Source organism: Rattus norvegicus, chromosome 7, assembly GCF_036323735.1.
Source record: "Rattus norvegicus strain BN/NHsdMcwi chromosome 7, GRCr8, whole genome shotgun sequence".
Lineage (NCBI taxonomy): Eukaryota > Metazoa > Chordata > Mammalia > Rodentia > Muridae > Rattus > Rattus norvegicus.
This window is the reverse complement of record NC_086025.1, coordinates 87,032,664-87,046,848: the sequence shown is the minus strand read 5'-3', so window position 1 is coordinate 87,046,848 and position 14,185 is coordinate 87,032,664. Positions and strand designations below refer to the sequence as shown.

Here is a 14,185-nt window from a genome sequence, read left to right as displayed (position 1 = left end):
TGGCATTGACTAAATCCATCTTTCATGTGCAAAAGGGCATAAGGATTCACAGATGGTTTAAAACTTAAACAAATTATGGACTACTTTAAATACATTATAGATAGAAGGAGAGCGAACATTTTTGACAGCTTGTTAGCCTTCTTCTGTAGCAATGGAGAGACTAATGAATGGGAACAACTCTCTCTTAGATGCTTCTCACTAAGTCCTCGTGAATGATACGTAAGGATATGAGCAAGTTGATTCCTTCTGCCTTCTTTATGTCCTGCTATGAGCTTTCTCACCAAACTGTGCTGGGGATAAACTGAGCCTACAGGCAAAAGCAATCTATAAATATATGGCAAACTATAAATGTCCCAAATCCTTACAGTACCTTCAGTTTATCTTTGGAACTTCTCAGCTCATCTAAGTGGGCAGAAGCTTGCAAGCTCAATGTAAATGCTTTATTTAAGTTAGATGCCATCATTTGATAATAGAAATTCAACTGAAATATGAGTTCTAGGTGTTTTTCGAAAGCATTATATTTTAATTTCCATATAGAAATAATAGGCTGGAATGAAGTAGCTCTGATGTGTTCCTTCTGCACTAGTTGTGATACCCATAATAGTCTGTTCCCCCCTAAATTAGACAGGAGGTCTCTTTTTTTCATTTGATTCAAATGAAAAAATTTGATTATTTTCCCAAATGTACAGCTGATTGAATCTGTCTATGCATCTTCACCAGCAGCTGGGGCATCTCCACCCTTTGTGTCTCTGGTGTAAATTACTTGGGCTCTGTGCTTTGAAACCAGCTTGATGAGTCCTTTACTACGTAGCTCCTGAGGGACTGCCCTGGCCAAGGAACCTTGAATCTTCAGTCTCCTGGAGACCACAGCTGGAGTAATAAGCTTATAGTTGGGAACTTCCTTACAAAGTTTGTCATAAGTAGCTTTGTCAAACAGGACGAGATTGTTCAGCTTGTCCTGAACTTTGTTTTTGCCTTTGGACCACTTCTTTTTGGCCTTGCCACCAGATTTATTTACTGGGTCTTTGTCTTTTATGGCCACCTTTCCGGCATCCTTCTTCTTCTTGTCATCTTTGGGCATCATGGCGAAGCTCAGAGAGTAGTGTGGACCATTTGATATTGATGTCTGTAGACACTTCCTAAAGCACTCCACCCCATGTATATTTTCTGTTGTGGTTCTGCAGACTGTCAAGTCTGTGACCTCTTCCAGTAGACATTTGTCACTCTGAATTTCCATCCTCACTCAAAATGTTCTCCCTACCAACTGTACCTGAACTATTTGTCTTTGAAGTCTGACTTTCTTTTATTTATATTTTACTTTCTCTCCCTACAGCAACCAAACCAAGCTATGTTTCTTTCTCTATCATATATAATAGAAATCAATATAGAAATAGAAATATATATATATTAGAAATCTATACCTTACATATATACATATATTAGAAAGAGTGCTGTTTGGTATAGTTTTAACAAACAGGAGCTTGTGTGCGTATTGATTTCTTTGGAGAGGCCTTGTGGAGACACATCCTCTTTAGTAATATAGTTAGGATTTTTCAACTTTAGTACACATTTCTTGAGCCATACTATTCTTTTCCATAACTACAGCTTTTTATACCGTTTGATTTTAATATTTATGTATGAAAATGCCTTCTATTTAAGACTTTTGACTCCATTCATCTTTACTGAGTTGCTTTAATATTTTATTTCTAAAATATTATCTTCAAATTCTCTGTTCTTGAATTACCTATATTTGGTTGAGTATATTGCTTAATTTTATGGGCTCTTGATTTTTAAAAGAAAAAATGATAAATTCATGATTAATATAAATTGAGTATTTAGTATTTATTTATTTTTACCAAGACAGTTCACCAGGCTGTCATAAATAAATATTGTTTTAAATCTCAGAATCATCTCAGTTGAGTTAAAGAAGCACACATAAAGAACATAAAGTATAAGGAAAAATTATAGTGCTCAGTAATATTTAAAACAGTAATATTGAAAACATGATGTTGTATGCCTTTAATCTCAGCACTCTGGAGGCAGAGGCAGGGTCATCTCTGTAAATTAAAGGACATCCGGGCCTTCATAGCAAGTTTCAGGAAAGTAAGATATACTTAAGTGAGACCCTGTGTTCACAACATCAAACAATTTACCCTATAGGTCTTGGTGGTACATCAAGTCTTTCACACAGATTGCTTGTAATCAGCAAGAGCTTTATAGTAGAGAAACAAATATAACAGATGAGATGATTAGGAAAAGCTTTAGAGAAGAAATGATATTCAGCCATGGATGTGAAGGACAATTTGTACACTGAATTACAGAGAACAGTCTAGAGATCGTTCTCCACACCAAGGGATTGCCAGGACCAAAGTAGGGAAGAATAGCAGTGTGAATGGATGTTAGAAAGCAGGGAAAACTGCTCTGGTATATCCCTGGAGAAATGAATGTAACCAAACTATAGAAAATTCAACTTGCAGTGCTAAGTTTTTAAGCACTAAACTATAAAATTTCTTGTTTCTAACCATTGACTTTCCAATCCTTTATATGGTCTCATAAAATTGTGGGATATGACCCTGTTTGTGATGACATGATCCACATTTGAATTCTCCAGAATTTATTTAGTTATAAGAAATGTAGCAGTAACACCAAGTGCTTTGTATAACCAACCTTTCAACTAACAAACTACAATAGGGTACATATTTTGGTTCAAAGAACTAAATAATTGAACTTCGAGTATGGCTAGATCCAGAATGTTGTGAATCTCATCTAATTTCGTCTTCTATGTCTTTTTGGATTTTGGCTGTTCTGTTCATTTGGTAGCTTTGCATTTCTGTGTGTCTTATCTAAGCCAGGAGTCTAGTAGTAAATCCTTACTTTCTAGATGTTCCTACCCAGGTCAAAAACACATTGGTTATATTTACCTGCCTAGCAGTGGACCATGAGAGTTTGGAAGTGTGTGTGTGTGTGTGTGTGTGTGTGTGTGTGTCTGAGTGTGTCTGTGTGTGTGTGTGTGTGTGTGTATAAAGATATCCTATTTTAAAATTAAAAGTGGAAGATGTATACAGTTGGATGGAAATGCTGATTATAGTGACACAATATTTTTTAATATTTAATCACCATTTATTTATCTGTAAGTATGAGCTTGAATTCCATTGATAATTTTTTTATTAACATGAGTATTTCTTATATACATTTCGAGTGTTATTCCCTTTCCCGGTTTCCGGGCAAACATCCCCCTCCCCCCTCGCCTTCCTTATGGGTGTTCCCCTCCCCATCCTCCCCCCATTGCCGCCCTCCTCCCAACAATCTAGTTCACTGGGGGTTCAGTCTTAGCAGGACCCAGGGCTTCCCCTTCCACTGGTGCTCTTACTAGGATATTCATTGCTACCTATGAGGTCAGAGTCCAGGGTCAGTCCATGTATAGTCTTTAGGTAGTGGCTTAGTCCCTGGAAGCTCTGGTTGCTTGGCATTGTTGTACATATGGGGTCTCGAGCCCCTTCAAGCTCTTCCAGTTCTTTCTCTGATTCCTTCAACGGGGGTCCTATTCTCAGTTCAGTGGTTTGCTGCTGGCATTCGCCTCTGTGTTTGCTGTATTCTGGCTATGTCTCTCAGGAGAGATCTACATCCGGCTCCTGTCGGCCTGCACTTCTTTGGTTCATCCATCTGGTCTAATTGGATGGCTGTATATGTATGGGCCACATGTGGGGCAGGCTCTGAATGGGTGTTCCTTCTGTGTCTGTTTTAATCTTTGCCTCTCTATTCCCTGCCAAGGGTATTCTTGTTCTCCTTTTAAAGAAGGAGTGAAGCATTCACATTTTGATCATCCGTCTTGAGTTTCATTTGTTCTAGGCATCTAGGGTAATTCAAGCATTTGGGCTAATAGCCACTTATCAATGAGTGCATACCATGTGTGTTTTTCTGTGATTGGGTTAGCTCACTCAGGATGATATTTTCCAGTTCCAACCATTTGCCTACGAATTTCATAAAGTCATTGTTTTTGATAGCTGAGTAATATTCCATTGTGTAGATGTACCACATTTTCTGTATCCATTCCTCTGTTGAAGGGCATCTGGGTTCTTTCCAGCTTCTGGCTATTATAAATAAGGCTGTGATGAACATAGTGGAGCACATGTCTTTTTTATATGTTGGGGCATCTTTTGGGTATATGCCCAAGAGAGATATAGCTGGATCCTCAGGCAGTTCAATGTCCAATTTTCTGAGGAACCTCCAGACTGATTTCCAGAATGGTTGTACCAGTCTGCAACCCCACCAACAATGGAGGAGTGTTCCTCTTTCTCCACATCCTCGCCAGCATCTGCTGTCACCTGAGTTTTTGATCTTAGCCATTCTCACTGGTGTGAGGTGAAATCTCAGGGTTGTTTTGATTTGCATTTCCCTTATGACTGAAGATGTTGAACATTTCTTTAGGTGTTTCTCAGCCATTCGGCATTCCTCAGCTGTGAATTCTTTGTTTAGTTCTGAACCCCATTTTTTAATAGGGTTATTTGTCTCCCTGCGGTCTAACTTCTTGAGTTCTTTGTATATTTTGGATATAAGGCCTCTATCCTGTTGTAGGATTTGTAAAGATCTTTTCCCAATCTGTTGGTTGCCGTTTTGTCCTAACCACAGTGTCCTTTGCCAGATTAATTATCTTTACCCATCCAAGACACTGCCTTTTTGTAAAGAATGTTTACAGCAAGACTGGCTCTTTTATATATCAATTTGGTGGTACCAACTAACTTTTATCAATGTGGCACAAACTAGAGCCACTTTGGGTACAAGAATGATATTTGGTGACTTTATCTCCATCAGATTAGCCTATAATATGTCTGTAGGATATTTTTATTGATTGGTAATTGTCTTAGAAGATTTAGCCTGCTGTTGGAGATGCTGCTCTGGGCAGGTGGTTCTGGTTCTGGGTTGTGTTGGAAAACTGTCTGAGTGGGAAAGAGAGAGAGAGAGAGAGAGAGAGAGAGAGAGAGAGAGAGAGAGAGAGAGAGAGACAGAGACAGAGACAGAGACAGAGACAGACAGAGACAGACAGACAGAAAGACAGAGAACAGCATTTCTTCATGTGTGTTGCATGTTTTCCTTCACTTCAATGAAGTATGATGTCCTGGCAGTATAGGCCAAATAATCCCTTTCCTTCCCACGTGGTGTTTAGTAATGATGTTTATTAAAAAGAAGAGGAGGAGGAAGAGGGGGAAAAGAAAAAAGAGGAAGAAAGAAAGAAAGGGAGAGGAAAGAAAAGAAACCAGGATAAAAATTTATACTGAAAGTGAGATTGTTGCTTTGAGTAGGAAGATTTTGGGGGAGGATTGTGGAAATCTTTGGAATTGTAGACTGAAAATCCATCACATGTGTGGACCTTAGTGAGCTCTACTGCAGAACCTTGGAAGATGCGAATGCTGAGGCAAATTCAGATACTGTAGGCCTAGCTACTAATGGTTCAGAAGGGAGCAAGAACTGTATGTAAGTCCTACCAGTCAAACACAGCTTTTTGTACTATTAGATTCTTGGTTCACTATGCTATAATTGTAACTGTGTTGTGCCTATTCTTCTTTGAACTAAGAAAGTAGCGTTATTTTTAATTATTATTTTCCTGGAGCCCACAGCTAAAAATTATTGGATATTTAAGAAAAGAGAATTTAAACTTTTAAATCACTAGAAAATTTAAAGGCTGGAGTTTTAAAGTTGGAGTGTGTGTGTGTGTGTGTGTGTGTGTGTGTGTGTGTGTGTGTGTGTGTGTGTGATATTAACATGAGATCTCAGGCACACGGAAAAGTTATGATTGACCACTGATCTGTTTGCCCAGTTGACAAGGAATAGACTTAATGAGAGCCAATCTTGGTTGTTAATTGGATAAATCTGGGAAGAGGAGAGTGAAGAATTTTCTCTATCAATTTGGCCTGTGCACATATCTGTAGGACATTTTCCTGATTGCTGGGGTGGGATGGGGGTCAAAACTAGGCAGGTTGGCCTGAGCTGTTTAAGAAAGAGAGCCGAATATGTGTCTGGAAGCCAGCCAGTAAGCGGCGTTCCTTTGATACCTCTTTTCAGTTTCGGTCCCCAGCTCCCTGTTCTGACCTCCAGCCTTTTTCACTAGTTGTCTTCCGAGGCCAGTCTTTTTTTTTCCCTTACTTGCTTTACTCATATTTATCACAGCAACAGAAACCAAAATAAGAGAGAAACATATTTCTGGTGTTTCCTTCCATAAACAAACAAACAATGGTATATTGGTTCTCATTAACCAAAATTTGTCTGGGAAGCCCAGTATTCCATGGTAGATTTTGTGTTGCATAATGATAGGAAATGTTTGTATTTTTCCACTTTATTTGAGAGTTTTGCATAGAAATTTGAATGTTTGCATTTTAAGAAATACCCATGGCTCTCCAAACAGAACTTTAGGCCTGGGTGGGCCCCACCATGATAATTGGCACAGCAGAAACTCAGCAAGCATGACATTGAGGTTTATATTATGAAATCTACCCAGAGTTTCCAACCTATAAAATATTCATTCACTCCTATACATTATTTTAAATATTAAGAGATTCCTAAATTTGTCAGTTGATCTGCTAGACATCTCATATGGCCTGAAATAACACAGTAAAATAAAGAAAATGCAGAATTGTCAAATCATCTATACTCCTTCTCTTTGCTGTATGAACATTTCAATTTTCATTGCTGTCAGTTTCTCTGAATAAGAACTGATGTTTTTTCCACATTCCGGACCTATCGCTCTGAGTGCTTTACAGGGGAATAACCAAATCTGATTACTCTCTACAGTTTCGAAGGCTCATATTTATTTATTTATTCTTTGGTAATTTGGTGAGCATTTTGTATTAAAACATCCCTTTTGTTAACAGCTCAGCTTCATTCTGCCATTGTAGATGGGTTGTCAACGATAAAGAGTAATATTTGAATTCCATTAGATCTTTTGTGAAGGAAAATATAATATCCCAGACTGTCACAGTCAGTTCATTTTTAAATGACACTACCGTAATGAACTTTTACTTGAATTTCACAGGAAACTTCAAGTTTTCATAGCATTGGAATCAGTAGTGAGTGTGTCTGTTGTTCCTTTATTTGATGAAGTGCTTTCTATAAGTTGAATGCTGACAGGTATTAGCAATTTTAGCTATTGTCCCAGCTCTTGTGGGAGGAACCCTGTAATACAAAGTAAAGAAATTTTCTCCTCTGTTCTAACCTTTTACGAAATGATGATTACCCAAGTTGCAGATGTTGGGAACATTGTCCAGCTGAGCTAGAGTACCATCCTGTAGATGTGTGATGCCTTCTCAAAGGCTTACAGGATAAACCTGTGGAGGAATGTTATTTTCACTTGATTTACTCGTCGATACTTCTGACTTGGTGTAGCAAATAACTCTGCTCGGCGGTCAAGACCAAGTGATATAAACTACATTATTGTTTTCCTTAACTGGCAGTAATAGAGTGTTATAAAAGAATTCTCCTTTAAATGCGTATCATTGCCTTCCCTGCCTCAAAAATGATTAAGTTACCGGGAAACCCTTTGTTTCTAAGTCTATAATTTGTCACAGAATTAGAGGAGATGTTTGTCAATAAAATTTCTTGGGAGAGCTGGGAGTGTGGCTCAGTGGAAGAGTATTTTTCTGGGCACATGTAGAGCACTAGAACAAAAGGAATCTTTACAACCTACCGATGCCTGCGGTGATCTTTAATCTTTCTTTGGGAAATTGACACACCTAGAAAAAGAAAGTTCAACTCAAGAATTGCCTCCACCAGGTTGGCCTGACATCCTGTGTATGGGATATTTTCCTGGCTGCTAATAGATGAAGGGTCGCCTAGCCCACTGTGTTATGTGTCACCATCCATAGGCAGATGGGTCAGGCTTTAAACAAAGGTGGCTGAATGTGAACTGGTGAGAGGTGCTCTTACATGGTCTCTGGTTCGTTTCCTGCCTTCAAGTTCCTGCCTTGACTCCTGCTCTGGCTTCCCTTGATAATAAACCATATCACCTGTAAGCTAAGAACTATCCTTTACTCCCAAGTCGCTTGTGATCGTGGTATTTATCACAGCAAGAGAAAGCAAAATACAATACATTCTCAGGCTGGAGCCCCACCCTGCCTTGACTGGCCTGTGTAGCCCATTGGGACTGATTCCATTTCTTTTTTGCTCTAAGTACTTGATGATTTGGTATTATTAAAAATTTGATGGTTGGGCAAATCCCTCCACACAAAGTTTTTTTTCAATTCTCTTGTAATTATTTAGCACTTAAGGGATATACGCATACTAAAACGCATTTCACTAGACTTATGATCTTTTCACCTCCTCGTTGAAGAGCAATCCAAAATTGCCCCAGAAATTGATGTTTTTCTTTTATCAAAACATTATTAACCTTATGGGGGAAAGGCTAATATTCTTGTCATGTTTTTTTATCATTCTTTTATCACTCAAGCGTCAATTCACTGTCAATATTTAGGGCAGAATATTATTAAGAATATAAAAGGTTATTACAAAGCAGATTTCATATGAAATTTGATCCATCATTTCCGTATGATATCAGACTTTCAATCATTTCTTAACATTAAAGTTCTAGTTTTAATGTTGCCTGTCCCTGGATTAATGTTCAAAGTTGAAGAGTAAAATGAGTTTGGAGATGATTATTTGATTCATTCTTTTTTTATACCACAACCTCTGCCATACTCTAACTTTCTGATTACTCTTGGGAACTAGGTGGAAAAGAAAAGACAATGTGTATTCTCTGAGCACTTGCTGTGTATTGCAAATTGTTTTTATATTTTATAATCATGATAAAAATGAATCCCCTGTCTCAATAATACAAATGAATATAATAAGAAGTAGGCTGGGCAGGTGAGGTTTAGGAATATGAGATAATGGACGAGTTTCATATTTTATCTTCAAGATAACTCAGAAACTGGAAATAAACCAAAATAACATCAAAAAGTCTGCAATTATTATCAGTTGTGAGATTGGTGGCTTTTACTAATTTAAAGTACAAATCTTAATTATCTGTTGGATATTGTGTAAATTGCATTGACTTCCTAGGACTCAGTTATTTTAATTCACAGAAAAAGAATAGGAAGTATGTAGGTGGCATGGTGATCACACCACACTTGGCATTCGGCTTGATACATAGCCTTTGTTGTGTGTTTTGTGGTAGATATTGTCCTCATGACCTAAATTTTCAAAGAGTTTACAGTTTAGTTATCAATCACCAGTATATATTCATGTGGATGTATTGAAATATAAGGTCTCATTTAGGAAATGCAGAGAAGACCGAGACAATATGTTACTTCATTTAAGCTTTGAATAATGTAAGGAATGTTTGAATACATCAGATGCCTTTCTAGGGAATAATTGCACAAGCAAAGCTACAATGGTAAAAGTCCACAGCACCAATAGGTTGATTAGTGTGGCCACAGTGTAGGATGCATAAAATACAGTCATGCAACAACGACCAACACAGATGAAGTTGTTTGCATCTACACTGCTTATGTAAGATCTGAGAGGCTATATTTCTTACTCCATGTAAAGTAGATTTTCACTGTAATGATCTGAAGGGATTCAAGGCTAATTGATTTATAACCACCATGCCAGCGGCAGCCAAGAATCCTTCCCACACAGCGTCTTCATACAAGCAGAAGACATGTGCCAACATCCTTACGGCTGATGTCTCTGACCAGCCCTATATCATACTGCTAATCACATGTTCCATCACACAATATAGTCATGAACATTAGATGCCATTGTTTGAGTTGTCTAAATTAAAAGGTAACAGTTTTAAAGCTAGTCAAGGCTGGTGTTTTTGTTACAAATGTTAATCCAAGAAACTCAAAAGAATGTCACTGACCTTAAGGCCTGTCATCTTGTGCTAGTTAAGATATCAAATCCATAGGATGCGTCATATTTCAGGGGACAACCAAATAGTTTTTTTTCTTAAATGTATTAATGGATCAAAAGTCCAGGCTGATAAAAGGCGCACCCTTTTCTGATTTCTATAAACATGGTTGATACATCAGCAGGGTCTCCTTTTCCTATAGGAACTGGGAAAATGACAGAGTAAGTTCTAAAATGTTAGGCAAGGTGGACATGTTAACCAAGAGCATAGAGGCCTCTCCAATGATCTTTACCCAACATCAGCTTCCAGAGACCCATTCTAAGTAATTTCAGAGTTTTTAAATACCTGGTTCAGAAGAATAGTAAGTTATTAACATTAATGAATGATCAACATGCTTTTAAAAATAAAGCAAAGGCCTGATTTAGTGGGTAGATTTCACCAGGAGTATGTAATGCATTAGGAATCTCGGGGAGTTCTAGGAAAACAAGGTGCTAACCTACAATCAGGATCCTCAGATTTCCTTTGACAGTGTGTCTGCTGGTCCATCCTTCTGGTATAGTGGCCCATGGCTCTGTTTTCTGTTAACCTATTCCATTGGGATGATGATAGCTATGGAATCTGAAGCCTTCATTACTAAAACAGTAATCCGGAAATATTACTTGAATTAAAACTTTCTTTTGAAGGGATAATGGTATTGGAATATTAATGAATAATGTTATAGCCAGTACATGAAAGGATAGCTAAATCCTATTCGCAGGCCCATAGAAGTCTTTCCAGTAGCTGGTAAAATAAGAGGGAGATTAATTCATCCTTTTTGGATATTGTTTCCTTGCAAATTTTGATATACAAAGCTCTAGTAATTGAGTTCACAAGGAATGGTCTCTTTCTAAGCTGGTGGATGTACTAGGATGATATCTGGCTTTGAGTTATAAAAAAACTAATTATACGGTAGCTTAAGTGCATGGGTGACTTTTCTCACATGGCACTGAAGCCCAAAATATGGAGCACACGACTGCATCCCAAATGTGTAATATCTTCAATGTCGCAGGCCCCTTCGGCTTTCCTCCCCTGCTTTTCTTTGCACCAGTTTTTCTGTTTGTATGACTTCAACCTGACTAGTCATATTTGAATATGGCCAAGTCCAAAGAGGCGAGATCCAAGGAACAAAGATGCTATGCCCTTTAGAAAGCAGTTTTCTGTGAGACTGAAACCTTGTACTTTCAAACCATAACTCAATCACATGTTTAGTTTCAACGGAACCTCCAAAGAGAAGTTTTTATGGTTCTGTCCTGAAAATTAAGAGTTCGGCTGGCTGGTAAGAAGAGTGATTATTATAGAAGGAGGTAGCATCGCATAAAACATTTATGAAGCTTAAATAAGCCCAGAACAAGTAAACCCTGAGACCTGCTCAGCTTCTGTTGCTTTTCACCAAAATTCAACTTTATATACCATCTTAATGTCCCCTGCCCTGTGGCATCTTGACACATGTGGCATCAGAAGTCTAAACCCAATGTGTTACCACAACTATCAGGGGCTCTAGAGAATCATTTGCCTTTGCCTTTTCCAGTTTCAACCGTTGGCATCTCTCTGCCTGTCTTCCTGCTGCTGTCTTCAATTCTATCTCAAATATCCTTGCCCCTGACTCCTGGGAGTGTTCATTGGATTTATCATCCATCTCACATCCGAGTTCACTGGATTCATTTCAAGATCATTCCATCTGCAAAGTTTCTGAGAATTAGAGTGCAGGAAGTTTTGATGGCCATCCTTCAATGCACGGTGCCTCTGCTAAACTCAGATTTTCCAGGTTACTCTAATCCTTTCTGAAGAAATAAAAAAAATTAAAGGTCCATCTACCACTTGATCCCCCTGGATTGAAAAAGGTTAATGCTTGGGCCCTCTTGATTTGTGGACAGAACATGAAGGTTTATTTTGAGGATTAGATGGATCTGATCTATCCACCTATCCACTGCAATAGAGCTGTCATCTGAGCTTCTCTATAATAATGTCTGGTCCAGGATAAGTGGCCTCAGAGTCTGTCTCTTTGCTGTAGCTACAGTGACTATAGCTAAAGAGAAATATATGGCTTGATGTCTTCTTCCTACTCAGCTATGGAATTAAGACATAGACAAATAGGAGGAACTCTGCCATGTGCTAACACAAACAGAAAAGAGTATTTTATCCCTGGGTATTGTACAAAGCCTGTTACAGCACTATGAAAACAAGCCAGTAGAGATGAAGAAGCTTTCTGATCACACTTAAATGAACCCTGCAAGCTTTTAAAAAATGACTGGCCTAAGGTTTTCTGGAGCAGATTGTGTGTGGGTGTGTGTCTGAGTCTGTATCGTTGTATGTATGTTTCTAGGGCCTTTTCTTAGTTTACTTTATTTGTTTTATTTGTTTTCCATAATTTGTTTATCTTGTTTTATCCTTTCCTTGCCTTTCCTATTTTCCTTTTTGTTTTCTTAAGAGCAAGAGCAATAAGTCATGGATTTAGAAAGGTGGGGAGGGAGGTAGGAAGGTTTGGAAAGGAGATGGGAGAGCAAAAACCATGATCTAACTATATTGTATGAAAAAGTTTATTTTGAAAAAAAATTTAGAAAAAGTAACTGGCCAGTACAGGACCACTTTTCCATTAGTGGCATAAACACCATGGGAATAACCAACCACTTTTAGATTGGATTTTAAGTCCCCCTCCACAATAGGAAAAATTCCATAACTGCACTGTTACCAGGTCAAGAATTTGTGACAAGGGAACAGCCTACTCTATTTCTACTAAATGGACACAGTATTAAACCAACTCCTAATGACTTTTCAGTGCATCTGTAGATCAATTCATCTCTCAACGCTCATCTATTTGCAGTAAATGGTGACTAACATCAAAACTCACAACTGGACAAGGTGCAGAGAAGAGATAACAGAATGCTTAAAGGAAACAAAAGCACCTTCTCCTCTTCCCCAAGGCACAGAGGTCAGTGTGGAAGAGGGAGCAAAAAGTGTCCAAGAGCTAGAGGTGGTGACTACAGGAAATATGTTTTGGACACATGGGGGAGCCATGCATAAGCATTCACAGTGACTGGAACAGCCTGTGCAAAGCCAGGCCTAATCCCAACGTGAGAGGGGAGATGGATGTGAATTTTTACCCTTTGACATGGAGTTCTTGGCAATTGTTAGCTGCTGGTAGAGAGGATGACAGTTTTCTCTCAGTACGTAGCCCTTGTAAAATCGACAGTGCTGCAGTGGAAGGCCACATGTCAAAGAATTGGTCTTGAAAACTATAAAAAGACAATCTAAGGACATACAGTTGGGTGGGTAGAGAAGGGAAGCAGATTTGGGAAGAATTGAGGGGGGTGACTATGATTAGAACACACTGTATGGAACTCTTTAAGAACTAATAAAAATACTAAAGATAAAGAATGGTTGATGTAAATTGTAACAGGAATGGAAGTCAGCCAAGGAAAATATACCCTATAGACTATTTTGGGGGTAGATTCATTTAGAGCCCCTTTCAGGATATGGCTTTTAAGACCATTAGATAAGAAGGTTTGCAGTCTAATCACCATCTGATATAAGCAACTCGAAACATTCTTCTCATTTCCAAAGTCATACCATCCATGAACTGTAACTCAGTGTTGTTTTATCTGTTTTAGACAGACTCTAAAAACTCATATCAGACAGCTACCTTGAGACAGGGTTTATTTTTGTTTTAGTTATGATTGGGCGTTCATTTTAGTTGCATGTTACCTTGGGCAGAAGAGGGAATAGATGGAAGATTGACAAGAGACTTAAGTAAAGGAAAAATGCAGATGAAGGCAATCTTGACATTCTCCCTCCTGCCTCTAGGTGGCGCTTGGTTTCTGATTAATGTCTAGCCTCAAAGCATTTTCTGAGTTCCTCAGAAATGAAGAGACATAGTCTTGCAAACATGGTGTTGTACCTCTGCGAGCTTTGTTTCACGATAATGAAGCTTTCTGGCAGTTTTCTATAGTCAAGGAAGAGTATATTATGGGAGTGTTCGTGGCCGGGCTGCTGTGCTTGGTGGCACACACCTATAACCTTAGTACTCTGGAGGCTGTCAGAAGGACTGGTATACCTTATGGCCTGAGCCACATATTGGAGTGTTACTTCGTTGGAGAAAAAAAATGAATAAAACTACAAGTAGATAATATATGTGATGCTGGCTACAGAGGAGTAAACACATATCAGCACTTCATAAAGTTTGTTAAATGAACAGACCTTCCTAACGCATTCTATCAAAGAACTTGCCTCATTAAAGCCTCACTCCCAGGCACAGAAGTAATCACCAAGGACTCTTAATTTTCCTTTATGATGCAGTATTTGGGAGAA

At 38.4% G+C, this 14,185-nt stretch overlaps 1 protein-coding gene across 1 annotated transcript; it reads right to left on the bottom strand.

The window, feature by feature from the left end:
* Positions 1-675: 675 nt before the first annotated feature.
* LOC120093654 (40S ribosomal protein S25-like) lies at positions 676-13,233 on the bottom strand. Its single transcript, XM_063264435.1, has one exon. The coding sequence runs from the start codon at positions 1,235-1,237 to the stop codon at positions 704-706; it is 534 nt and encodes a 177-aa protein (XP_063120505.1). The 5' UTR covers positions 1,238-13,233; the 3' UTR covers positions 676-703.
* Positions 13,234-14,185: the final 952 nt, after the last annotated feature.